This window comes from Portunus trituberculatus, chromosome 17, assembly GCF_017591435.1.
Source record: "Portunus trituberculatus isolate SZX2019 chromosome 17, ASM1759143v1, whole genome shotgun sequence".
Classification (NCBI taxonomy): Eukaryota; Metazoa; Arthropoda; class Malacostraca; order Decapoda; family Portunidae; genus Portunus; species Portunus trituberculatus.
The window spans coordinates 10,439,220-10,466,719 of record NC_059271.1 but is presented as its reverse complement, the minus strand read 5'-3'; the positions used below and the strand labels follow the sequence as shown (position 1 = coordinate 10,466,719).

At 39.6% G+C, this 27,500-nt stretch overlaps 1 protein-coding gene across 1 annotated transcript in view; it reads right to left on the bottom strand.

Moving 5' to 3' along the window:
- The window catches only part of LOC123505059 (agrin-like), a 336,722-nt gene that overhangs the window by 50,693 nt on the left and 258,529 nt on the right, over positions 1–27,500 (bottom strand). The window contains 9 exon segments of the mRNA XM_045256087.1: positions 251–388; positions 4,527–4,652; positions 5,788–5,955; positions 6,937–7,197; positions 7,536–7,611; positions 8,604–8,746; positions 10,686–10,803; positions 16,947–17,041; positions 24,923–25,135. Of these exon segments, the coding sequence (XP_045112022.1) occupies positions 251–388; positions 4,527–4,652; positions 5,788–5,955; positions 6,937–7,197; positions 7,536–7,611; positions 8,604–8,746; positions 10,686–10,803; positions 16,947–17,041; positions 24,923–25,135 (1,338 nt within the window).

The following is a 27,500-nucleotide window of genomic DNA, read 5'->3' as shown; positions in this document are numbered from 1 at the left end:
CTGCTTCGTATTGACCTGGTGGTTTCTTGCAGTTATGTGCTTATGTTCTCAAAAGCAACAATAAGAAGATCAGCAACAACTTTTGGCCTCATTATCTCTTATTTTTAGCGCATCAACAAACAGAATAAAAAAAAGGAAAAGAATAAAAATCTGTTCAAATTTCCACTAACCAAGGTCGCAGAAAATAAAATAAAAGTTGACCAAATAACGCTGTTACTAGTACCGCCTACACTACTACCAGCATACTCACGCGTGCATCCGATGGCGCCCTCCTTCACTCTGTTGAGGCCGTAATACCCCGGCAGGCAGCGGTCACAATTCTTGCCACCCACGCCAGGCCGACACTCGCACACGCCCGTCACTGCGTCACACGGCTCCCGGATTGACCCTGGACACACACACACACACACACACACACACACACACACACACACACACACACACACATGGATAAGAGTCGCATTACATGAATTTCATCACTAAATATTAAGCGTATAATGTGATGTAGTATAATTAGGTCATAGCGATCGTTTTAACCCCTTCAGTACCATGACGCGTTTTCATTTTTATTCTACTTACTATCTGGCGATTTTACACACCTTCATAAATTTATGTGGAAATTCAGATAGTGAAGACTCTAGCCATTATTCTTCTGACCTACATAGACCCTTCCTAATGTTAATAAAATTGTCTAATCATACCCAAAACTCATGGTTCTAGTACTGAAGGGGTTAAACAAGGAGTGAAAGAGAGAGAGAGAGAGAGAGAGAGAGAGAGAGAGAGAGAGAGAGAGAGAGAGAGAGAGAGAGAGAGAGAGAGAGAGAGAGAGAGTGAGAGTTTATATATCTCACAGCAGAATACCATAAATGAAATATTCAGCAAAAGCTATAATAATAAAAATAAGAAATAAAAGAGCACATATTTAAGCTGTGAAGAAAATAACGCATATAAAAAGTTAATGAGGAAAACATAAACGTTCTTCCAGGAGAGAGAAATCCAGAAAAAAAAAAATAAATAGATAAAATAAAATAAAACGAAATACTATGAAAAATGACTGACTGAATGAAATATTTTAGAGATACTTCATATGTAAAGAATTATAATATTCTTTTAAAAATTCTAGGTATACATTTCTTGGGTGGATGATTCATAATTAATGACTAAACTATTTGGATAACTATTTTGTTTTGAGTACAGGATAATCTTGAACTGTTATGAGAGAAAAGTTGAAGGAATGGAGGAAAGGATGAGGGAATGGGAGAAGGATATGAGAAAGGAAGGGAGGAACGACGGGAGAAAAGAAGGTAGGAAAATATGGAGAAGAGAATGGAAGAAAGGAAGTTAAAAAAAGAGAATGGAATAGAAATCAATAAATGAAGTGAATAAAAAATGAATGAAGGAATGAAGAAAGTAGGAAAAGGAAAGAGGGTAATGACAAAAAATGCAATAAGGAAAGTAAAATGGAGAAAAGAAAGGAAGGAAAGGTTGACTGAATGAAAGATTAAAAAACCTAAAACTCCGTAAGAAAGAGACTAAATAACACTAATACAAAAAAGGAAAGGAAGATGAGGTGTTATAAAGTGACGGTACGGGAATAAAGGGGAGAGAGACTGGTGAGTGAGAGGAGTGAGGGCAGCGAAGGGTGCATGAGATGGTCTGGAGGCGGGAAGACAAAAGGGACAGGGAGGAAAGAGCCTTAGATAGAGTGAGATGGAAGGTGTGGCTGGTAAGGAGGGAGAGAGTGGAGAGAGTGGAGTGCCTTGACCTTTGCTGGGAGTTATTGACAGGGGACCACTTGCTAAAGGACACACACACCCACACACAAATACACACACACACACACACACACACACACACACACACACACACACACACACACACACACACACACACACACACACACACACACACACACACACACACTGGCTTGTTATAGAAGGAATAGATAAAGGCATAGGGAAGACTTAAGGGTAATAGAAAAGAAAAGTAGGAAAAAGGTTAGTTTACATACACATATATATATTTCCTGGACACATATTTTCACGCCATGCCTACTAAAAGGAAGGAAAGGAAGAATGTATGAAAAAAAGTCAATTCAAATATGTATATCTTTGTCTTTGGAACACACTCGTATCCAGAACCACAGCCACATCCTGCCTCGCTATTGGAAGGATGGATGAGTTTAGGAACGGAGAGGATGAGTGAAGAGGAAAAAAAATAAAGGAAAGTTAGTTCATAATACTTTTTTTTTATCTCTAGTCTACCTTTACTAATCATAAATTTATTCACAAGGTACAAAAAATAAGGAAGAACTGAGAAGGGAGAAAGAAAAAAAATACAAGAAAAGGTTAGCCTGTAATACGTCTCTCTTTCTCACCTTCCCTCACTCTGCAAGCTATAAAGGTTCACAAAGGAAAATGTGAACAAAGCAAGGCATGTGAAGAGCGAAAAGTGATATGAGTTATGACGTACAAATTACTACTGATGATGACTGAACGGCGGTGACGACTCCGCCCATTACGCCACCGACAATGATACGGCGAGCAATCACTGGTGCAATTACCCAAATGAAGCTTGTATTATTTGCTCACTCCACTGCGTTGCGACAGTAATATGTTTGCGCAGTTCAGGCGTGGGGAGGGGAAAAATGTGTGTGTTGTTTCAATGCCTACGATTGAAGGTGACAGGTGTCGGTACTAACTAAATATGTAGCACAGAAACGGCAAGGAGTTTACTATGGTTGACTGTACATTACGATGAAGTGAATGAGCCATCACGAAAAGTAAGGGTGAGCGATAAATAGTGTTTGTAACGAGTAATTTAAAGAGCTTCGCCTCTCATATTTCCTGAGGAAATACGTACTTTTACCGTGTATTTCTGTTACATGTTGGATTTTCATTATGAAATATACGCGGGTATCTTAGACACATAAATGAATAAATGATTGAATTGAAAAATTCAAGTAAATAAATGATAAAAATAAAACAAAGATAATTTGTGCAAGCAATAATCATACAAACAAATTAGAATATTAGTTACAACGATGGCGGTGCCTTTCGTGGTGGTGATTGCAGTGATGCCAGTGTTAGTGATGGTATTACGAGTATTAGTAGCAGCAGCAGTAGCGGTAGTTGCAGTAATAGTAGTAATAGTTATAGTAGTAGTAGTAGTGTATCAGTTGTAATAGTAGCAACAGCAGCAGCAGCAGCAGAAGTAGTAGTAGTAGTAGTAACATTATTACTTTCATTATCATTATTATTGTTATCATAATCATTATTACCATCATCGTCATCATTTATCATTTATCATCAGTGGGAGGAGGAGGAGGAGGAGGAGGAGGAGGAGAAGGAGGAGGAGGAGGAAGAGGAGGAGAAGGAGGAGGAGGAGGAGGAGGAATAGGAGGAGGAGAACAATAGTAAGAATAACAAGATGAAGAAGGAAGAAGAGAAAAAAAATAATAATTGCAGCAGCAGCAGCAGAAATACATTTAAATGCTACAAATGTGAAAAAAAGGAAAGAAAACAAAATGAGTGACAGACACAGAAATGGGAACTCACACCTGACGCTCACTGGAGTAATTATGTACAAACTAAGCACCTGAGATAGATAAATGCTGGACTACTTTTAGCTCTTAGTATAAATAAAAAGAAACAACTTCTTAAGCTTATGATAAACAACCTTGTAGGAATGATAAAGGTTTATGGAGGTGGTGATGGTGATGGTGTTGGAAGGAGGAGGAGGAGGAGGAGGAGGAGGAGGAGGAGGAGGAGGAGGAGGAGGAGGAGGAGGAGGAGCAGGAGGGAAAGGAGGAGGAGAAAAATGTAGGAAACGGAGGAGGAGAAAAAGGAGGAAGAGGAGAGGGAGGAAAAGGAGGTGGAGGAAAAGGAAGAGGAGTAAGATAAAGAGGTATGAAAAGAAAATGAGAGAGAAGAGAAACAAAGAAGAACAATAACCAGAAACACACACACACACACACACACACACACACACACACACACACACACACACACACACACACACAGGAATGATGAAACAAATGAAAATAAAACAAAAGGAAACCAAGTCACATATGAAGAAGAACGACCACAACATAAACGAAGATATGAAACAGTAGCAAAAGGCGACGGAACGCAACGGGAGACTAACTAAGGCTCGTATTCTTATAAACACTTCTGTTCTTCACCTCCACTATTTCGAAAGCCTTTGTCTAGATTTTACACAAGTTTTTCCAAGATAATTTTAAGGTTGTAGAGGCAGAGTGACAAGATTTCTACATTATTAACTGGGGAAACACTCTTGAAAATACCCGCTAATCATCTCTGTGGCTTTGGAAATCAGTCGTGGTGAGAGAGAAAAGCTTTTCTGAATAAGGAAATAAGAAGGAAGAAAAAACAGGTTGGCGGGAGAGCTAACAACTTCAGGGAGGGAGGGAGGGAGGGAGGGAGGGAGGAAGGGATGGAGGAAAACTTAGGGGAACCTTGGGAGGCGTGAGGGAGTCTGGAAGAGAAGGAGGGAGCGGGTCTCACCTAATCTATGGCAACGACAGGACTCGGGACATCCTTCTCGCTCTGGACCCGAAGCGAAATTCATCCCGTCGTCACAGCAACCCCATTCACTCTGGTGGCAGTCGTCCGGCTCTGGCGCCTCTATCACTGTTATGGGGGGGGGGTATCGGGGTGATGGGGCGTCGCGATGGGGAGTGGAGGAGTGGGTGAGGGGCGGGGAGAGGACGTGTGGGTGCATTGGTGGGGTTGGTTGGTTGGTTGGTGGGTATTCGCGTCGTTTGGGGAAAAGAAGTGGTAGAAGTAAAGTGTTAGGTATTATTAGATGTGAGTGAAAGGTGGGGATAGTAGTGAGAGAGAGAGAGAGAGAGAGAGAGAGAGAGAGAGAGAGAGAGAGAGAGAGAGAGAGAGAGAGAGAGAGAGAGAGAGAGAGAATATGGTGAATGACGATGAAAAATTTAATCAAAATACCGAGAAAGTGACAAAACAGTGAAAAAACATATAAAACCAGTATTGTGCAGCATGAAAACTAGTCACTCAACAAACAAATACAGCAAAGAAAATGTTCACACACAAAAAAAGATAAATAAAACACCAATTTCCAAACACGCACACACATACAAACACACACACACACACACACACACACACACACACACACACACACACACACACACACACACACACACACACACACACATCTACCAAAAAAAGACACAAAAACAGAGCTGGACATAAAAGAAAATTCTGATATAAAAGTCAAATAAAAGGGTGCAAAAAATAACCGATAAGGAAAGAAAAGGAAAAGACGTGACAAAGAAGTGACAGAAAAAGAAAAAAAAAAAATCATTAAGAAAAAAAATCATGAAAATAAAAAAAAGGAGGAAAACAAACAGAAGAATAAGCGAAGCAATAAAGCAAATGAGGGAAAGGAAAAAAACATGAATTACAAAAAAGAAAAAAAGAAAATATAAGCCCCCGGAGGAATTTGGAAATAAAACGATATAAAAAATGATAATAAAAAAGTAAAAAAAAAAAAAAAAAAGAAAATCAATGAAAGAACGCACAAAACAATAGAACAATAACCAGAGCAGAAGAAAATCCAAATTGCTTGAAATAGAAAAAAAAATGCGTAAACAGTATACAAAAACTGCATAGAAGAAAAAAAAAACATCACATCTCATCGCACAAAAAAGAAGAGCAATCAAAGAACAACAAAAAGCTAAAGTGACAAATAAAACCAGAGAAAAACATGCACAAAAATCAAGTCGCCAGTGTTCCTTACCCGCCACACGGACGGAGTAGTCTCTGCAGCATTTGGCGAAGTGGTGGCCACGGTGGCAATAGGTCCCGGGTGGGCAGATGGTGCCGCCCTCCCCGCAGAAAAGGTCCTCGCCTGTTGATGGGTTGCTCAGCGGCGAAGTCCCGTTGCAAGCCCTGGATCGTTGTGAGGCTGCAGGAGGAGGAGGAGGAGGAGGAGGAGGAGGAGGGAAAGATATAGTAAGCGTAGAAAACAGACAGAAAGAGGAGGAGGAGGAGGAGGAGGAGGAGGGAAAGATATAGTAAGCGTAGAAAACAGACAGAAGGAGGAGGAGGAGGAGGAGGAGGAGGAGGAGGAGGAGAAGGAGAAGGAGGAGGAGGAGGAGGAGGAGGAGGAGGAGAAGAAGAAGAAGAAGAAGAAGAAGAAGAAGAAGAAGAAGAAGAAGAAGAAGAAGAAGAAGAAGAAGAAAAAGAAGAAGAAGAAGAAAAGAAGAGATAAAAAAAGAAAAAAAAAGATGAAGAAATGAAATCCCATGTCACTTCACTGAACACGTTTAACATTTTGCTATCGCCAATAATTCAGAATTCCATCATTTCTGCTCATTACGCTACAGGACTTCGTAAAGGCCAACTGAATAATGCGGGATAGATTCAAGTCATAAATCCAGTACTAACTTCTATAATGCTTTGACATTCGCCTCATGTCACAGCTCTACTTGTTTTTACAATTCCCTCTCCCATAAACAATTACACACGCATACACTATTAACTCTAAACCTTCAAATGTAGCAAAATTTTCTTCTGCAATGATTGATATTTTCGATATTTTTTTGGTACTATATTCTTTAATATTTCTGGAGCCTAGAGGAAGACTTTTCAATCTCTTATTTTTTTCTGCGTTAATGTAAAAAAATGTTTCACAGAGCTCTTAATGTTATCCAATGACAATCTCAGCTGTAAAGGGAATAAAACACAATTCACTACTCCTTTGAAGCCATATAAGAAAAAAATCAAAGTTCTTCTTATCTTAAAACATGATATTCTTTCATTATCCATCACACTATTTGCATCTTCACCTTTACATCTTTTCCTGCATTCCACCATCACTAACTCAGAATACAGCCATCACAACTCTGGTACTCATCACTTAGCGCTCCCAGGGAATGGCACTTACTGGCACACTCGTGGACTGGCATTACAAACAGCTGCACTTGGATGTTGCAAGCGTGTAGCCGCATGAGACACTCTGACTCGTAAAACTCCATGTCACTGCCGCACACAGGCTCGTAGCGGGGCGGCGGAGAGCAGTAGATGTCACATACACAACGAGCCCGTCCGTCCCCATCTGACTGACACTCTGCCCCCGCGATGCAGGTGTGGGTGTGGCACGGGTCCTCTGGACTTGCGGGAGGCAGGGGCGTCGGGTAGATAACGTCTGATATGAAGGAGTGAAAACAAGAGGATGAAGTTTCTACTTAACTCGTTATATTTATCCATAGTTGTAATATGCAGTGGCTAAGTCGAGCTTGTGTTTTCCTCTTCAATCTACATTAAATATATCCAAATTTGGAAAAGTGTTTGATTCAATATGATTTTGAATACCTGCTTATTTCATGTCCACTTTGACCGCTACCAAATCCTTCTCTAATAAGCTAGGGAGCAGTTTGTGTTTGTGTGTGTATGTGTGTGTGTATATGTGTGTGTGTGTGTGTGTGTGTGTGTGTGTGTGTGTGTGTGTGTGTGTGTGTGTGTGTGTGTGTGTGACACTCTCACCTGTCACGATGCCACCAATCTCATTACATTCTCCAAAGAAGAGATAATTCAGATCTTCGTTCTTCTCGCACGCCACCTGTGCAAGGTGAGAAAAAATCTGATATGTACCTAAAAGCATCGCACAATAACATTCGTATCTATTACACTAGAGTCATTTTAATGAAAGAGCATGGGACTAGGACATTTTATATATATATATATATATATATATATATATATATATATATATATATATATATATATATATATATATATATATATATATATATATATATATATATATATATATATATATATATATATATATATATATATATATATATATATATATATCTATATCTATATCTATATCTATATCTATCTATCTATCTATCTATCTATCTATATATATATATATATATATATATATATATATATATATATATATATATATATATATTTTTTTGTGGATCTCTCTCTCTCTCTCTCTCTCTCTCTCTCTCTCTCTCTCTCTCTCTCTCTCCCAACAAAGTACTGTAAGTTTTAAGTACATTTTCATGTGCAAAGTCATACAACTAGAATAACGCCGACATTTAAAGAAAGTGTCAAATTACCTCACAACTCTTCGTCGTCAAGGAAGGAAGAAATTTCGTATATAGATGTAAATAGTTCAGCAATTATGTTAAATCACGTAAGCAATCTGTGCAACACAATGTCATACAAATATTACAATTAGCAGTCAGACACTACGCAATGGACACCAATGGATTAAAAGGAATGTTCGGATGCAGAAAATAATCCAGGAAGACAAAATATAAACGATGAGAGAATAGCAGTGAATGAACCATAACTGAATAAATAAGTAAAAGCCAACACGCTACGTAAGTGAATAAAAAGAACAAAATAAACAATGAATATATACATCCACGAACCAGCTACAAATCAAAGTAATAATGCAAGAGACCCGTAGCAAAGAAACCATAAATAAAAGCCCCATATAAAGCATGTATAAAGCTCCTTCTTTGAAAAACAATAAATAATACCCTTTCCCTTAAAGCTATAGAAAGACCCCGTAGCAGCGAGACTCACTTTCCTCATGACACACTCATTACTGTAGGTGATCCGGTCAGAGCCACACACTGGTTCCTTCTTGTCGGGGCAGTCAGTTGGGCAGATACATCGTCCGCCCTCACACCGCGCCCCAAACTTGCAATACACGTCCTTGCACAGATCTGAGGTGAGAATGGATAAACAATGAAGGAGAGGGAATGTCGCGAAGAGAAGGGATGGATATACGGTGAGGGTGGATAAGCAATAAAATAGTGAAGATGGAGGGAAGAGAAGTAGAATGGATATGAAGAGTGACTGGATAGGTAAGAGTGGGTAAACACTGAACAATGCAGCGAAAGGAAGAGACGGATGGATAGGACTACGAGCTAGGAGGGAAAGGAAAATACACTGATCAGCTGAGGAGAGAAGGAGGGAAATTAGAGGAAATTATATTTGAATTGCATAGAATTAAGAAAAAAAAGTGTAAGACATTAAGAGGAAAAAAATGAATGAGCGAATGAAAAAAGACTGAAAGAAGATAGATAGAAAGTTAGGAAAACAAGAGAGAGGTTTGATATAATAAAAGGATCATATTCTTACCTAGTCAAGTAATTCAATACCTAAAAAATATGTAAAAAGTAAAATAGCAGATAGTTATTGAAATAAATTAAAAACAACGTAGCTGATAACAAACAAACCAGCAAACACAAGTAATTTCTCTCTCTCTCTCTCTCTCTCTCTCTCTCTCTCTCTCTCTCTCTCTCTCTCTCTCTCTCTTTCTCTCTGTTTTCGAATGTACTCGTGTCTACCTGCAACAGTTGGGGACTCACTTTCTACTCATCTAATCATTTTTTCATACCCAGACTCTAGCTTTGTATCTCAATTAAGTCTCACCTTTGGGACTTCATGTTTTAATCTCTAGCAACCTTATCAAACTTCACCTTCCTCTGCAAAAGATGTACTTGTTTGGTGCAGTGAGTCATCATTCTCATTGGAATATCATTATCATATTCTTTTTCTCTTAAAGGTTGTGCGGTAGATTTTATGTCTGTCCTCGTACTGAAAATTCTCTAGCAAAATTGACTAATATGTAAGGTTTTCACGGTAATGTATTGTTAATCTTCCTGCAATGTCTTTTGCAATTAAATCTGCCTTTCTAAAGGTTGTAAGTTCACCAATAATGGGGAAAAAAACCCTCCACCATCTTTCTTTGATAGTAAGGATTCCGTAAAAAGTCATCTACAAGCATTGTATTTTTTTGTAACTAAATGCTGATCATCCTCTTTTTAATCTTCAGTTAGACCTTAGCTATACATAAGACATTAAACAGTCTTTTTGATGACTTTGATTGCACTTTACATGTCTAGTTAATCACTTATATGGAAGTTTTAAGAGCGAATCACTGAAATCACAATAATCACTGTACATGTACATGTATTTTAATCTTCAAGTGTTAAGCATAATTCACTGACACTCATACCTATATAGTTCTGTTAAATTACATTATTATTAGAGGAATAAATCATGACGTAAGCTAATTTCACAAACAGAAAACAAAAAAAATGAAAAGCTCCTTGAAGCCGTCAGACCTACAGGTAGTTATCCTTGGGAGACATATATTTACCCATTCCCACCTATCCTTCTCAATAGAAAAAAAAAAAATCAGTGACAAACAAACAGAACACAGTTTACGAGAGCTACACATCCCATGCCCTTTCCTTTCCTTTCCTGAAGCACAGCCACAGTCGTTCTCAACTCAAGCCACACAGCTGCTGCAGGTCTGTAATGTTTTGGGTGAGTAAAAATAAGAAAATACGAGAGATTGTTCGAATGAGGAGAATCTTTACTACAAATGCTACTACTTTTACTAGTACTGCTATCCCTTTTTCACATTTCTAATAGTACTATTATTATTACTACTACTGCTACTACTACTACTACTACTACTACTACTACTACTACTACTACTACTACTACTACTACTACTACTACTACTACTACTACTACTACTACTATTTTACCATACTTACATTCTACAACGACATGTACCTCTAATACCACTACCACAAACACCATTACCACCACAATCACTACTGCCTCACATTTTTTCTTCATACTGACCGCAGCTTCCCTTGTGCACTGCCGTCAGTTGGCGCTGATTGGTACAGGCGGCGATCTGCAGGTGGCACTCCGAGGCGTAGGTCTCCCCGTTGCTGCCACACACCTCTCCGCCCAAAGCCTGGCGGAGGAATGGGGAGGGAGTGAGGGAGGGACGGAGGGAAAGAGGAAGAGAAAAGAAGATCTAATTTTCAATCTGTGGAACACCACCTCTCCTCTACTAAACCTCATCTTCTTTTCCTCACCGAAACACAGCTGTCTGAGGCAACTGACAGTAGCCCCTTCTCTGTTCCCTCCTACTTTCTCTATTCTCATTTACATTCCAAAGCTGGATGTTGCGTCTATGTACGCAACGACTTAACTTGCTCTCGTGCCCACGCTCTTGAGTCTTCCGAATTTTCCACCATCTGGCTACGACTTAACAGTCACTCTCAAACTAAATTCATCTGTGCTGTTTATCTCTCCCCTAACTCTTCTGACTATAGTAATTTCTTCGACTACTTAACTTCTAAAGTGGAGCACATTCTGTCCCTCTACCCTTTCGCTGAGATTTCCATTCTTGGAGATTTCAATGTTCACCACCAGCTTTGGCTTTCCTCTCCCTTCACTGACCACCCTGGTGAACTAGCCTTCAACTTTGCTATCCTCCATGACCTAGAGCAACTGGTGCAACACCCTATTCCTGACCGTCTTGGAGACACGCCCAACATTCTTGATCTCTTCCTCACCTCTAACCCTTCTGCTTATGCTGTCACCCTTTCATCTCCGTTGGGCTCCTCCGATCACAATCTCATTTCTGTATCTTGTCCTATTTTTCCAATCCCTCCGCAGGATCCCCAAAGCGAAGGTGCCTCTGGCGTTTTGCCTCTGCCAGTTGGGGGGACCTGAGGAGGTATTATGCTGATTTTCCCTGGAATGATTATTGCTTCCGTGTCAGAGACCCATCTCTTTGTGCTGAACGCATAACAGAGGTGTTAGTATCTGGCATGGAGGCGTACATTCCTCATTCTTTTCTCAACCTAAACCTTCTAAACCTTGGTTTAACTCAGCCTGTTCTCGTGCTATACATGATAGAGAGGTTGCCCACAAAGGGTACTTGAGCCTTCCATCTCCTGAATCTCATGCACTTTATATCTCTGCCCGGAATCATGCCAAGTCTGTTCTTCAACTTGCCAAACACTCTTTCATAAATAGGAAATGTCAAAATCTTTCAAACTCAAACTCTCCTCGTGACTTCTGGCATCTAGCCAAAAACATCTCAAATAACTTCACTTCTTCATCTTTCCCTCCTTTATTTCATCCTGATGGCACCACTGCCATCTCTTCTGTCTCTAAAGCTGAACTCTTTTCTCAAACCTTTGCTCACAACTCCACTTTGGACGATTCTGGGCTTGTCCCTCCCTCTCCTCCTCCCTCTGACTATTTCATGTCTACAATCAAAATTCTTCGTAATGATGTTTTCCATGCCCTTGCTGGCCTAAACCCTCGGAAGGCTTATGGACCTGATGGGGGCCCTACTATTGTTCTATCGACTTCTACCTTTCCTTCCTACTGGAAGTTCGCCTACATTCAGCTTGTTCCTAAAATGGGTGACCGTTCTAACCCCTCAAACTACCGTCCTATAGCTTTAATCTCTTGCTTGTCTAAAGTTTTTGAATCTATCCTGAATAGGAAGATTCTCAAACATCTGTCACTTCACAATCTTCTGTCTGATCGCCAGTATGGCTTCCGTCAAAGTCGCTCTACTGGTGATCTTCTGGCTTTCCTTACTGAGTCTTGGTCATCCTCTTTTAGAGATTTCGGTGAAACTTTTGCTGTTGCGTTAGACATATCAAAAGCTTTTGATAGAGTCTGGCATAAAGCTTTGATTTCAAAACTGCCCTCCTACGGCTTCTATCCTTCTCTCTGCAACTTTATCTCAAGTTTCCTTTCCGACCGCTCTATTGCTGCTGTGGTAGACGGCTACTGTTCTTCTCCTAAACCTATTAATAGTGGTGTTCCTCAGGGTTCTGTCCTGTCACCCACTCTCTTTCTATTATTCATTAATGACCTTCTTAACAAAACTTCTTGCCCTATCCACTCCTACGCTGATGATACCACCCTACATCTTTCCACGTTCTTTCAGAGACGTCAAACCCTTCAGGAAATTAACAGATCACGCGAGGACGCCACGGAACGCCTGACTTCCGATCTTTCTAAGATTTCCGATTGGGGCAGAGAAAATCTAGTAGTTTTCAATGCCTCAAAAATTTAATTCCTCCATCTATCAACTCGACACAACCTTCCAGACAACTATCCCCTCTTCTTCAATGACACTCAACTGTCTCCCTCTTCCACAATGTCCTTTGCTCATAATCTTAACTGGAAACTTCACATCTCATCTCTTGCTAAAACAGCTTCTATGAAGTTAGGTGTTCTGAGGCGTTTCCGACAGTTTTTCCCGCCCCTCCAACTGCTTACTCTGTATAAGGGCCTTATCCGTCCCTGTATGGAGTACTCTTCGCATGTTTGGGGGGGTTCCAGTCACACAGCTTTGCTTGATAGGGTGGAATCGAAAGCTCTTCGTCTCATCAACTTCCCTCCTCTGACTAACTGTCTTCAGTCTCTTTCTCACCGCCGAAATGTTGCATCCCTTTCTATATTTTATCGCTATTTTCATGGTAACTGTTCTACTGATCTTGCTAACTGCATGCTTCCCTCCTCCTGCGGCCACGCTGCACAAGGCTTTCTTCTTCCTCTCATCCCTATTCTGTCCAACTCTCTAATGCAAGAGTTAACCAGTACGCTCAATCATTCATCCCTTTCACTGGTAAACTCTGGAACTCCCTCCCTGCATCTGTACTTCCGAATTCCTACAACTTGTCTTCTTTTAAGAGGGAGGTATCGAGGCATTTGCTTCCCTAATTCTGGCTGACGGTTTTGGCACTTTTTGAACTCTTTGAAGAGCCAGCGCTCAAGTGGGCCTTTTTCTAACTTGGCCTTGGCTGGCCCTCTTCCCTACGTAAAAAAGAAAAAAAGATAACAGTAAGATGCATGGGATAAGAGAATGAGAAAGAGTGATGAGAAAGAAATAGGAAGAGAAAAAGATGATGGGTATGTAATGTAATTCAAAGAATAGGTAGAAGTTAAATGAAAAATAATGAGTGAAGGAGGAAAGGAAAATAGAAAGGAGAAAAGTGAGAGGAAAGGAAGGAAAGAGAGAAGATGGACCCAGGGAGAGAGAATCACTTTCTTAGCCTTGCAGTTCGTTTCGGTCGATTACCATACTCTGACATTACAAGAGAAATATGAACACAGCTCCTCTATTTGTAGCTGGAACACAAAAAGCGGGCTCACCAGAATCACGTCAGTCACGAGTGGTTTATAATTCTGTAATTAGGACTCAGCTTAATAATTTCCGAGATGAGATATAAAGCAGCAAATTATTTGCGTGCCTTAACAGTTGCGAGAGAGAGAGAGAGAGAGAGAGAGAGAGAGAGAGAGAGAGAGAGAGAGAGAGAGAGAGAGAGAGAGAGAGAGAGAGAGAGAGAGAGAGAGAGAGAGAGAGAGAGAGAGAGAGATTGTGTCATTCATGTATGATACAATAGGAGTAATCAAAACTAAGAAAAAAAGTCATATGAATATTGAGGACAGCACCTTCGCCACCACGGTCGTTTGCTGGTCACTAGTCCTCCCCCAGTTGTTTATTATTAATTCAACTTATTATGTTGTGAATAAAATCAATACTATTATTATTAATAATAAGATCAACAATATTAATAACAATAACAATGATGATAATAATAATAATAATAATAATAATAAAAATAATAATAATAACAATGTCAATAATGATAAAAACAATAATAATAATGATAATTATAATAATAATAATAACAATAATAATAAGAAAAATAATAATAATGGTATGGTAATAGAAGTAATAATAAAGCTAATGCTAATAATGCTAATAATAATAATAATAATAATAATAATAATAATAATAATAATAATAATAATAATAAACAATAACAATAATAAAAATAATAATATCATTTAAAATAACATCTAACAACCAATTTACTACGACCATTATTATCTCTTTGACTGTTACACAAAATTTTCATAATCACATAATTCTGTCATTCATCCTTTGTGTCACGTAAGTCTATACTGAACTCTTGAATACTCTTGTGGCCCAGGAAACTCAAGATAGTGGAAGTCTGTTTTTTGGGTAATAATTTCAGATAGTTTGGGTCTCCTTTGGTTTCTTGTTTAACCTTCCCCTGCGAGTCACTGTAACATACTGGACACGCGAAAAAAAAAAGATAAATAAATAAAAAAATAAAAATAAAAATAAAAATAAATAAATATAATTTTTTTTTTTTATGTGTGTCCAATATGTTACAGTGCCTCGCAGTGGAAAGTTAAACAAAAGGCCAAAGGAGATCCGAACTATCTGAAATTATTGCCTTCAGTTTGTTGTATGGTATTTGCTTCCTTCAATATATTTACTGGGGTATGGCAGAAACACTTGTATAAACGTATCTGTATCAATTACAAGCTCACTACATTCTGCCGCTGTTGACGGAAATAGATAAATAAATAAATGGCCTGTTTTATCTTACGGTAAAGGCAGTTATTCTTTTCTTTCCAGATGAGGAGGCATGCATGTAACTTATTGCATTCACTGGTTCGTTCTACAGCCAAGGCAACACATTTTACTTAAGAACACTTCTATAATTCGTAAAGGTTCACAAAATTATAAATCCACTTTTTTTTTCCTTTCGGTGTGGTCAGTTTCTAGTTTTGCACACAAAGTAGATGATCAGCTTTGTTTGATTTACGGCTGGTCTTTTGTATGGGTGGCGATACAATACACACCTCTGCTAATGACCCTTATTTTTCTCCTTAACCTCTTCATAACTGGGGCGTCTTTTTACCTCGAGTTTTGAGATTTGGCGTTTTTATTGACATTAGGAAGGGTGTATGGAGGACAGAAGATTAATGGCAAGAGCCTTCACTGTTTCAATCTGCACATAAGTTTCTGGAGTTATATAAATTCACTAAATGGTACTGAAGGGGTTAAACACGTAGCACATTAGTTATGTTTACAAAAAGAAGCTTGAAATAATCTTTTTTTTCTGATTGGAAGTTACCTGTGAACCCTGAGTTAAGACTTTTTCTCAGGTCCAATCTTTTCAACTCCTCTTTACACACACACACACACACACACACACACACACACACACACACACACACACACACACACACACACACACACACAAACCCTTACATGTCTGTCTCTTAACTCAGTTTTCTTTCGTTGTCATATTGATATTTCCCAACTAACTTTACAATATTATACATCTCTGTTAATCATGATGTCATAATTATATACCTCATTAGCATAATCTCTCTCTCTCTCTCTCTCTCTCTCTCTCTCTCTCTCTCTCTCTCTCTCTCTCAATGACAATCGGTCTCCTATTCACACGCAAACTCTTCATTCTTTGCTCTTTGTTTTTCTGTCTGTCTGTCTGTCTGTCTGTCTGTCTGTCTGTCTCTCTCTCTCTCTCTCTCTCTCTCTCTCTCTCTCTCTCTCTCTCTCTCTCTCTCTCTCTCTCTTGCTAATACTTCCTCCTTTGCTATGTCTCTCTCGTTTGACAAACAGGCATTATCTCCTCCATAAGATAATCTAACCATCAATTTACCTCACTAATAAGTTTTGTTTTATCTCAAAAACTATCATTCTTCACTGACACACTATACTTAATTCGCCACACCTGTTCGTTACGCATCCAACAACTTGCCTCTAATTTAGGAGGCCTGACACTTAGCTGCAACACATGCCAATCTTCTGAAAGACTGTACTTACTCCTGAGATTTTGCACCTATCATAGTATCATTTTTGCTTTTCTTGATTTTTTAAAAAATTATTTAACTATGTTTGAATAATACGTTTGTGTATATTCGTAGTTTCGATTGGTGGACTCTCTCTTGCATGCTATTAATCTTTTCAGGAATAATTTTTAGGTCCTATAATAGCTTATGCTTTTGCGACCTGGATTATCAATACTTAGTTTCAATGTATATAATACAAAAACAAACAATTAAATGCTCTATAAAGATGTCGAATACACATACAAAAAATAGAACTCTTTTTCTTTCTTAAATCTGGAAAAGACTAATGACTCATAATGTCTTCCGCTAAAACCTGTTAAAAGTTCTACAGATAAGGATGGATATTTTTTGAGGATATCGAGTCTAAAATGTTTTTATACTCACCTGCGAGCAATTGGTGGGGCAGGAACAGCGGCCAACACCTTCAGCATCCACCCTACAAACGCCAACCTGCCCGCACTCCACATCCTTGCACGCATCTTAGAGTGAGAGGCGGTAGGGGAGAGAGTGCAGAGAGTCGTTGATTAAAGGAGAAAGTTCTAATAGATTTTTCTTGTGTTTATTTAGTTTTTAAAACCTGTATTCACGTATGAATTTAGTTGTGGTTTACACTTACTGAAATAATCTGCTGTGGTCTAATCTATGATTATTTTTGTGAAACCTTTGTTTATTTCTAGGTTTTATGATTGCTATCCACTTTACTCCTACTCGTTTTTATATGTAGATTTTTATACGAAAATGTGAAAAGCTACAGTTTTGTGTGTGTGTGTGTGTGTGTGTGTGTGTGTGTGTGTGTGTGTGTGTGTGTGTGTGTGTGTGTGTGTGTGTGTGTGTTTTGACTCCCTGCGTGTTATTAATTTTAAGGTAATTAGGCGTGTGGATGTGTGTGTCCTTGCGTCATAAATTAAAGGTTACGTGCGTGGCGGGTAGCCGCTGATTGGGGGGTGGAGAGGTTCCGCTGTAGGTACAGGTGAAACGGGGAAGGGGGGAAGAACAAGGGAGCATAGAAGGGGCGTGAACAAAGGACTGAAACATGTACACAACGACACACACACACACACACACACACACACACACATTCACAACCATAACAGTAAGAGTAAGAACATAACGATATTTCGCTATTTTTGCTACTGTGTTTATTTCGAATTTTGTTTGCGTATCTTGTAGGAATGAATGTGGAGGAGGAGGAGGAGGAGGAGGAGGAGGAGGAGGAGGAGGAGGAGGAGGAGGAGGAGGTAATCAGTAACTTGGTTATAATGAGACTGAGAAATATAGCCATTTGGCAACCCTAATATAATAAGAGAGAGAGAGAGAGAGAGAGAGAGAGAGAGAGAGAGAGAGAGAGAGAGAGAGAGAGAGAGAGAGAGAGAGAGAGAGAGAGTCAACAAAAACTTCTAGCATCAAAAAGAAGGAAGTTTTGAAGCCGAAATGACGGTGGATTTTTTTTCTTCCTTTCTTTAACCTCAGGAGATAGAAAATTAACTTGGCCAGCTTAAACAAACCGGCGAGTAACTCTGAGGAGAAAAGTAAAACAAAGCAAGGCAAAGAGGAGGCAGGAAAGAAATTTAAAAGGAGATTAAAAAAAAATGTACATACAAGTCTGCTGCTGAAAATTAAAAAAGTCGAAATTTTTACCAATGATGGAGAAAAATAAGGAGGAGGAGGAGGAATACACAGGAAAGACGAGTGACAGGAGGCCTTGCGACCTATAACGAGGTCACTCGTTTACTAAACTACAGAAGCTACATACTTAGTAGGAGGTAAGGATAGAACAGATGAAGCTCCTCCCCACCCACCACTCCCTCCGGCGTCACCCGGCAAGAAATAAGACGAAAAATACACCCCGATTGCTGAGAAGGACAATCGGGGAAATTTACACAGGAAAGATGGGAAAAAAAAAGAGAGTATTAATGTAACTACTACTATCGCTAAGAAAAAGAGATATCTAGCGTAACTAGTACTATCGCTAAAAAAAAAAAAAAAAATATCGGAAACCATTTTCTTTATAAAACTTGTCTAATTTACTTTTGAACGTAGTTACCGTGTTAACTTGGACGACGGACGCTGGCAGCTTGTTCCAGTGTTCAACTATTCTTACGTTAAAAAAGTTTCTTCGCAAATCAGTATTAAATCGCTGTCCTTTAAGCTTCAAGCCGTTATTTCTCGTTACTGATTGCGAAAGCTCAAAAAGATTTTCATAGTCGATCTTATCTATATTTAAGTATTTTAAACGTTTGAATGAGGTCACCTCGGATGCGACGATCTCTGAGGGAGAACATATCTAGTCTTTTGAGACGTTCTTCATATGACAGGCCACGTATTCCGGGGATTAGTTTCGTTGCTCGTCTTTGAACGCTCTCTAATTTATTAATGTCTTTTGATAACATGGAGACCAGAACTGAACCGCGTATTCCAAATGTGGTCTCACTAATGATGTATAAAGACGCGTTATGACTTCAGGTGTTTTATAATCAAAATTACGCGCGATAAATCCTAAAACAGTGTTAGCTTTACGACTAGCGGCCGAACACTGTGCAGCACATTTTAAGTCATTTGTTATGAGTACTCCCAGGTCCTTTTCTTCAGTGACTTTAATTAAGTTACGTCCATGTAATTTGTAATTATTTTTCACATTGTTTAGGCCGATGTGCATTACTTTGCACTTATCTGCATTAAAATTTAATAGCCATTTATCGCTCCAGCTACTAAGGTTGTCTAAATCCCGCTGGATGGCATCACAATCGTCTCTTGTGCATACTTTGCTACCTAGTTTAGTGTCGTCTGCGAATTTTGATATTTTTGATACGATGCCGCAGTCTAAGTCATTTATGTATATCAAAAAAGTAATGGACCAAAAACTGAACCCTGGGGAACACCACTCGTAACTTGAAGCCAGTTGGAAGCTTCTCCGTTAATAACAACTCTTTGCTTTCTATTAGTTAGCCAACTATCAATCCATCAACACAACTACTCTCCCATATTGAGGGCTTTCAATTTAATTAAGAGACGTTTGTGTAGGACTGTATCAAAAGCTTTCCTTAAGTCAAGATAAATTATGTCAGATGGAGCTCGGTCATCATAATTAGAGAATATGTCATTGAAAAATTCTAGGAGATTCGTTCGGCATGATCTGTTGTTTCTGAAACCATGTTGTGAGTCTAATATCAATTTGTGGCTGTCTAGAAAGGAAATAATTTTGTCTCTAATTATTTTTTCTAGAATTTTTATAACTACCGAGGTGAGACTGATGGGCCTATAATTACCAGCATCTCTTTTGTTGCCCTTCTTGAATATTGGCGTGACATTACTTTTCTTTCCTGCAACGATCTATTATAAAGTAATTCAAGAGGTAACACCAGCTGTTCTTGACATTCTCTTATTAGCCTCTTTGATAATCTATCAGCCTCTGTACTCTTACTGGGGTCAAGGTTGCGCAGGTATTTGGCTATATCGTCTTCGCTAATTTCGTCTATTATCAGCTTTTCATTTTCAGATCCTCTATACATGTTGATCGCGGTTGGCAAAGTCGAAAAGTCTTCTGTGATAAACACGCTGTGAAAAAAAGTTATTTACGATTGTTGCCATGGCTTTACTATCACTCACAAGTGTGTTATTATTATCTTTTATAGGCCTAATTTTTTCTCTGACAGTCTTTTTAATACCAATGTATTGGAAAAACTTTTTAGGATTTGTTTTTGCTTGCCTTTATATATTCATTTCGAGATTGCGCTTCGACTTCCTTATCTCTCTCTCGCAACATCTTTTGGTGGTAATATAATTGCTGTAATCGGTATCAGATTTAGTTCGTTTATATTTAACATATAAGCTCTTTTCCTGGCGATGATGTGTTTTATAGTGTGTGTCATCCATTGGGGATTTTTTGTGCTATTTATTCGTTTTCTAACTTGTGGAATCCATTTACTTTCTGTTTCAAGGAGAATGTTAGTAAAGGCTGAACACATCTGCTCCATGTCTTTGTTTGCGAAGACTGTTTGCCAATTAATTCTTTGTAATTCTAATTTAAGTCTTAGCGTGTTACCTTTCTTATAGTTTGGGACTAAAAGTGCGTTTTCTTTTATGTCTACCTCGCAGTTAATATTACATCGTATAATTTTATGATCGCTGTTAGCTAAAACTTCACCCACTTCACAGGTATTTATCAAATCAGCGTCTGAGGCTAATATGATATCTAAGATGTTAGTGTGGGTTCTCTTACAAATTGAGAAAGGTATAACTTTCTCACCACGTTGAGTAATCTGGATCCCTCGTTATCGGATGTTAAAATTTTCCAGTTAATGTGTGGTAGGTTAAAATCTCCACATATAATGGACGTTTTGTTTTCAGTATTGTTTCAATTTCGTTATATAATATTTCGTCATTATCAGGCGTCATTTTAGGAGGGCGGTATATAGTCGCGACTATTATGTGTTTTTTATTTATTTTCAGTTTGACATATACCGATTCGTAGGCTGATCTGTTTTCTTTATTGATTTCAATGGCACTTATGCTATTTCTTATATACATCATTACTCCACCTCCTCTTTTGTTTATTCTACAATTAATAAACATATTGTAGCCAGGAATGTTAGCCTCGGAGATTAAGTGTTTATCACAGGTGTTCAGCCATGTCTCTGTTATACTTATTATATCAGGATTTTCCGACCTTGCATATGCTACGAGTTCATCTCTTTTTAATTATACTTCTAGCATTTGTGTAAAATAAGGTTAGGCCTTTCAAGGTTTTCTTATGCTTTTCAGCTGGTCCGTTACGCGATTCGCTTAGTGAAAATCCTCCTCTTGTGTTTCTTGCTCGTTTGTCACTGGCACCGATGACGACTCTCCTGTCTCTTCCTGCCTATCTACGCTAGGTTGTTCCTCTGTTTCGGGAGCTGTTTGGTCGTTGTCAGTTACATTGGCAACTACTTCGTCACTGGCTACTCTATCTGTGTCCTCCTCAGCTGTGCTCTCTTGTCCTATCTTTGGGGGGCGAGGTATGTCAGCTAAACATTCACCTAAAACTCTACCTAACCTCGCTTTCCCCACACAGTTAAGGTGTAAGCCATCATGAGCATACAAAGTTCTGTCTGAACAGAAGTGGTACCACAAATCAAAGAAATATATTTCTTCCTGCCTAGTGAGCACCTCTACCTGCCGATTTACAACTGACATCTTTCTAAACATGTCAGGTCTGACATCATATTGGGCAATGATGCCACACATTGCTACCTTGCGTTTCCTTTCGGCAAATTCCCTCATCATGCCCCGATATCTATCTACGATGTCAGTTGCAGTGTCACGGTGGAGGTTATTCGTGCCAACAACTGTAACGAATAATGTGTCCTCCGTAGAGTTTTCCACTAAGTAGTCAACTCTTTCCGTGATATCCGTAACCTTACGACCTGGGTAACATTTATGTTTCCTATTTGGCTTGCCTCGACAAAACTCGTTACCCTGGCCGCTAACAAGACTATCCCCAACCAGAATTACATCCGGTTCGGGTTCAGTCTCCTCTTGCAACGCATCAAACCTATTTTGTAATGTCACAGTGGCGCTGTCTGTAGTCTGAGCATTGGCCGTTCTACCGTTCCTAACAATTTGAAAGCAGTCGTCTATATCTGCTGAGTCATCTAACCTGCTCTCCTCCTGATTTACATTAGCGACTTTGACGGCTTTACCATCCTGCACTAATTTCCTGACCTCATGTAGTTCGTCTTTCAGACGCGCTACTTCATCCTTCAGTTCCTTGATTTCGGCCAATGCATTTGCCTGAGAGTTGCAAAATACACAACAAAGTTTACAATTTTGCTCAAGAAACAGCTCAAGAACGAAAGCATTTCCACAGCCCGAACACGTGTAACGGGTGGCCTTAGGCATTGTGAAAACCCAAAACAAAACGATACAAAAACAAAGACACTGAAAAACTGTGACTGTACCGAGACTCGAGTAATTTAGGGATTAATGCAGGTAGGAAAAGGGTCGAGTTAAGGGTTAAAGTTAGATCACGCGCACCTGGTCGGTGACGGTTGGAAATTTAGGGTTACACACACATAATTGGCAATTTACTAAAGTTACGAGGCAAATAAAAACACTGCTGAAAGGTAAAAAAAAAACGGGTTAGAAGACAACACTTATGAGTAACAGATGAACAGTTGGAAAGACAGATAAGCCTATCTGGTTACAATCCTGTGAAGAGTGTGTGTATCACTGGTGGATGTGTGTGAGGGTGTGTTTTATGTAAGTGACTCTGAATATCTAGACAGTGGAAGTAAGTTTCAAAGTACAGAAAATAAACAACACAGAGTAAATTTGCGACAACACTTAGCAATACGGAGGTCAGCTCAGGTCAGCTCAAGTCCGGTAAACACAAGCCAGAACAGAGGTCACAGCGAACTTCCACACGTCCACACGGGAGGAGATCAGCAAGGTGACAAACAAAGGAGGAGGAGGAGGAGGAGGAGGAGGAGGAGGAGGAGGAGGAGGAGGAGGAAGAGGAGGAGAAGGAGAAGAAGGAGAAGGAGAAGGAGAAGGAGAAGGAGAAGGAGGAGAAGGAGAAGAAGGAGGAGAAGAAGAAGAAGAAAAGAAGAAGAAAAAGAAAAGAAGAAGAGAGAAAAAGAAAGAAAAGAAAACAATAATAACAATGAAAATAATGATAATAACAGTAATAATAATAACGATAAATAATAATAATAATAATAATAATAATAATAATAATAAAAAAAATAATAATAATAATAATCCCATAATAAGAAGAAAAAAAGAGAAAATAAGAAGAAATAGAAAAGAAGAAAAAGAAAAAGAAGAAATAGAAAGAAGAGAAGAAAGTGAAGAAGTTGTAGGAGTTAAGAATGAAAATGAAAAAAATATGAAAGACACCAAAATTACCCTAAAAAGACGAAGTAAAGAATAAAAAGGAAAGAAATAAAAAAAAAAACGGACGCAAGGGAAAAGTTAACATCTTCAATCACTCTATCGTATTTGACAGAGGGAGAAAAATCGTAAGGAAAGTGAGAAAGAGAGATTTCGCGTTTCAGCCTCTTAACTTTCTCGAAGGAGGAGACTGCGGAACAAGTACAAAGACAAACACAAGGACGAGAGGAAGCGTGGAGGAAATATCTGAACCTTTGGAAGAAAGGAGAGTGGAAGGGAGGAGGAAGGAAGGAAGGGGAGGAGAGACAGGAGTGGTGGTGGTGATAGAGGAGGAGTTTTGTGTAGAGATGGTGGAGAGAATACGAGGGCATATGATGAAAGACAGAAGAGGTACTGAAAGAGAGAGAGAGAGAGAGAGAGAGAGAGAGAGAGAGAGAGAGAGAGAGAGAGAGAGAGAGAGAGAGAGAGAGAGAGAGAGAGAGAGAGAGGGGGGGAGAGAATCTAATATTTGCATAGAATATATACCCGTAAATCTTTCTAAAGTGTCATCTATTAGGTATGGATATTCCTCCATAAAGAAAGCTATTGTATTTATCAAATAATAAAAACATAGAAAAAAACAAGCAGAAGACAAAAAACAATTAACACCATTTACAAAGTCACTCATATGTTTCATGAAAGAAATTGAACCTAAGATGGATCCTCTTCAATGGCAACAAAGAAATAGCCATTACTGCAATATACTGTTCGTGTCCTATCTGACAAGTAATTGGATGTTTGAAGTGGTGCTCCAGTTTTCCTCTCCTGATTTGGTTTCCTTAGCAACATTCAGTGGTCCGATGAGTCAAAAGTCCTTCACTATTCTTCATACTCTACCTAATATTGGTTATGAAGACGTTTGTTAATAAGTTTTTGTCATAAAACTGAAGTAATGTTGTCTCGAGTTGACTTTAGTTTGCTTGCAGCCATGTTGACACTCAGCAAGAATTTTGTTTTTCCTCTGAAATTTCGTTAATCATGTTGAAAATGATAAAGTAAAGGGAGAAACACCAAAACAGATGGACACAGAAGCACACCCACTCACACACACACACACACACACACACACACACACACACACACACACACACACACACACACACACGAGCGCATACACACACAAACGAGCGCATACACACACACACACACACACACACACACACACACACGAGCGCATACACACACACACACACGAGCGCATACACACACACACACACACACACACACACACACACACACACACACACACACACACACACACACACACACACACACACATTTCACCTAAAAACACATGCATACAAAACACAAATCCAATCAGCCGCCAAAAAAAAAAAAAAAAAAAACTCAAAGCAATCACATCAATAAAACACAATAAAAAAACATCCATAACCAAAACACTCCTCTTTCCACCATCCCCTGATCCATTCAGTCCACCGTCAGGAACTCACCACATGGGCCTTGGTGCAGGAGGTCCACGTGGGTCCTGGAGCGGCAGGCGTGGCGGGCGAGGAGACAGGGGCTATGGTAGGTGCGCCGGTCAGACCCACATACGGGACGGTACTCGCCACGACACTCCGGGCACTCACACTCTGCCTGGCTGTACCGCTCCACACACTCCCCGCCGTACTCACACCTGTACCCATCACACGGACCGCCGGAAGCTGGAGCAAAGAAGAGCGGATTATGAGCTGGTTATATGAGGATGGTGTTGATGTTGTTGGTAGTAGTAGTAGTAGTAGTAGTAGTAGTAGTAGTAGTAGTAGTAGTAGTAGTAGTAGTAGTAGTAGTAGTAGTAGTAGCAGCAGCAGCAGCAGCAGCAGCAGCAGCAGCAGCAGCAGGAGCAGCAGGAGCAGCAGCAGCAGGAGCAGCAGCAGCATGTTTGGGGGATTCCACTCACACAATTTTATTAGATAGGGTGGAATCAAAAGCTTTTCGTCTCATCACCTCCCCTGCTTTGACTTACTGTCTTCAGCCTCTTTCTCACCGCCGAAATGTTGCATCTCTTTCTATCTTTTATCGCTATCTTTATGCTAACTGCTCTACTGATCTTCCTAACTACATGCCTCCCCTCCTACTGCGGCCTCGCTGTACAAGGCTTTCTTCTTCCTCTCATCCCTGTTCTATCCAACTCTGTAATGCAAGAGTTAACCAGTACTCTCAATCATTCATACCTTTCTCTGGTATATGCTTGAACTCCATACCTGCTTCTGTATTTCCATCTTCCTACGACTTGACTATTTTTAAGAGGGAGGTCTCAAGATAATTGTCCCTGAATTTTGGTTAACTCGTGTCTTTTAAGTGAAGTGGCAACTCATTGGGCATTTTTTTCCATATTATTTGTTGCCCTTGACCAGTTATCCCTCTTGCATGAAAACAAAACAGCAACAGTAGCAGTATCAGTACCAATAGCAGCAGTGGCAGCAGGAGCAGCAACTGTAGTAGTAGTAGTAGTAGTAGTAGTAGTAGTAGTAGCAGTACATAGTATCTTAGATTATGAGAAAATAAGAGAACCTGTGAAAAACCATCAGGCCTAAACGTCGCAAATCCTATAGTAGACAATTCTCCTACTTCTCATAAAACCACATGCACTTACCACACACACACACCCTTCACTTAAAATTCAAAATTCAAAATGGCGACTCCAAACCCAGCCTAGGAGTCCCTTTCTGAGGAGGGGACCAGAAATATCCTCTCCTGATAACGACCCCAAATGCCTTGACACATCCCTCGACTTTGCCTTCATTAACTTCTGCAACATTCGTGGGCTTATATCTAATTTTCGATCTGTGGAACACTACCTATCCTCTACTAAACCTCATCTTCTTTTCCTCACCGAAACACAGCTGTCTGAGGCAACTGACAGTAGCCCTTTCTCTGTTCCCTTCTACTTTCTTTATTCTCATTTTCGTTTCAAAGGTGGATGTTGCGTCTATGTGCGCAACAAATTAAACTGCTCTCTTGCCCATGGTCTTGAATCTTCAGTTTCCCACCATCTGGCCTAGACTCAACAGTCACTCTCTAACTACATTAATCTGTGCTGTCTATCTCTCGCCTAACTCCTTTGACTATAGTAACTTCTTTGACTACTTAACTTCCAAAATGGAGCACATTCTGTCCCTCTACCCTTTCGCGGGGATCTCCATCCTTGGAGATTTCAATGTTCACCACCAGCTTTGGCTTTTCTCTCCCTTTACGGACTTTTCTGGTGAACTAACCTTTGACTTTGCTATCCTCCATGATCTAGAGCAACTGGTGCAACACCCTACTCGTATTCCTGACCGTCTTGAAGAAACGCCCAAAATTTGTTATCTCTTCTTTACCTCTAATCCTTCTGTTTATGCTGTTACGCTATCATCTCCGTTGGGCTTCTCCGAGCATAATCTCATTTCTGTATCTTGTCCTATTTCTTCAATTCCTCCTTAGGATCCCCCAAAGCTGAGGTGCTTCTGGCATTGTGCCTCTGCCAGTTGGAGGGACCTAAGGAGGTATTATGTTGATTTTCCCTAGAATGATTACTGTTTCAATATCAGAGGCCCATCTCTTTGTGCTGAACGCATAACAAATGTGATAGTGTCTGGCATGGAGGCGTACATTCCTCATTCTCAACCTAAACTTTCTAAACCTTAACACAGCCTGTTCTCGTGCTACTCGTACACATGACAGAGAGGTTGCCCACAAAAGGTACTTGAGCCTTCCATCTCCTGAATGTCACGCACTTTATATTTCTGCCAGGAATTATGCCAAATCTGTTCTTCACCTTGCCAGTCACTACTTCATAACTAGAAAATGTGAAAATCTTTCAAACTCTAACTCCCCTCGAGACTTCTGGCATCTGGCCAAAAACATCTCCAATAACGTCACTTCTTCATCTTCCCCTCCTTTATTTCATCCTGATGGCACCACTGCCATCTCTTCTGTCTCTAAAGTTGAACTCTTCTCTGAAACCTTTGCTAACACCTCCACCTTGGGTGATTCTGGGCTTGTTCCTGCCTCTCCTCCTCCCTCTGACTATTTCATGTCTTCAAT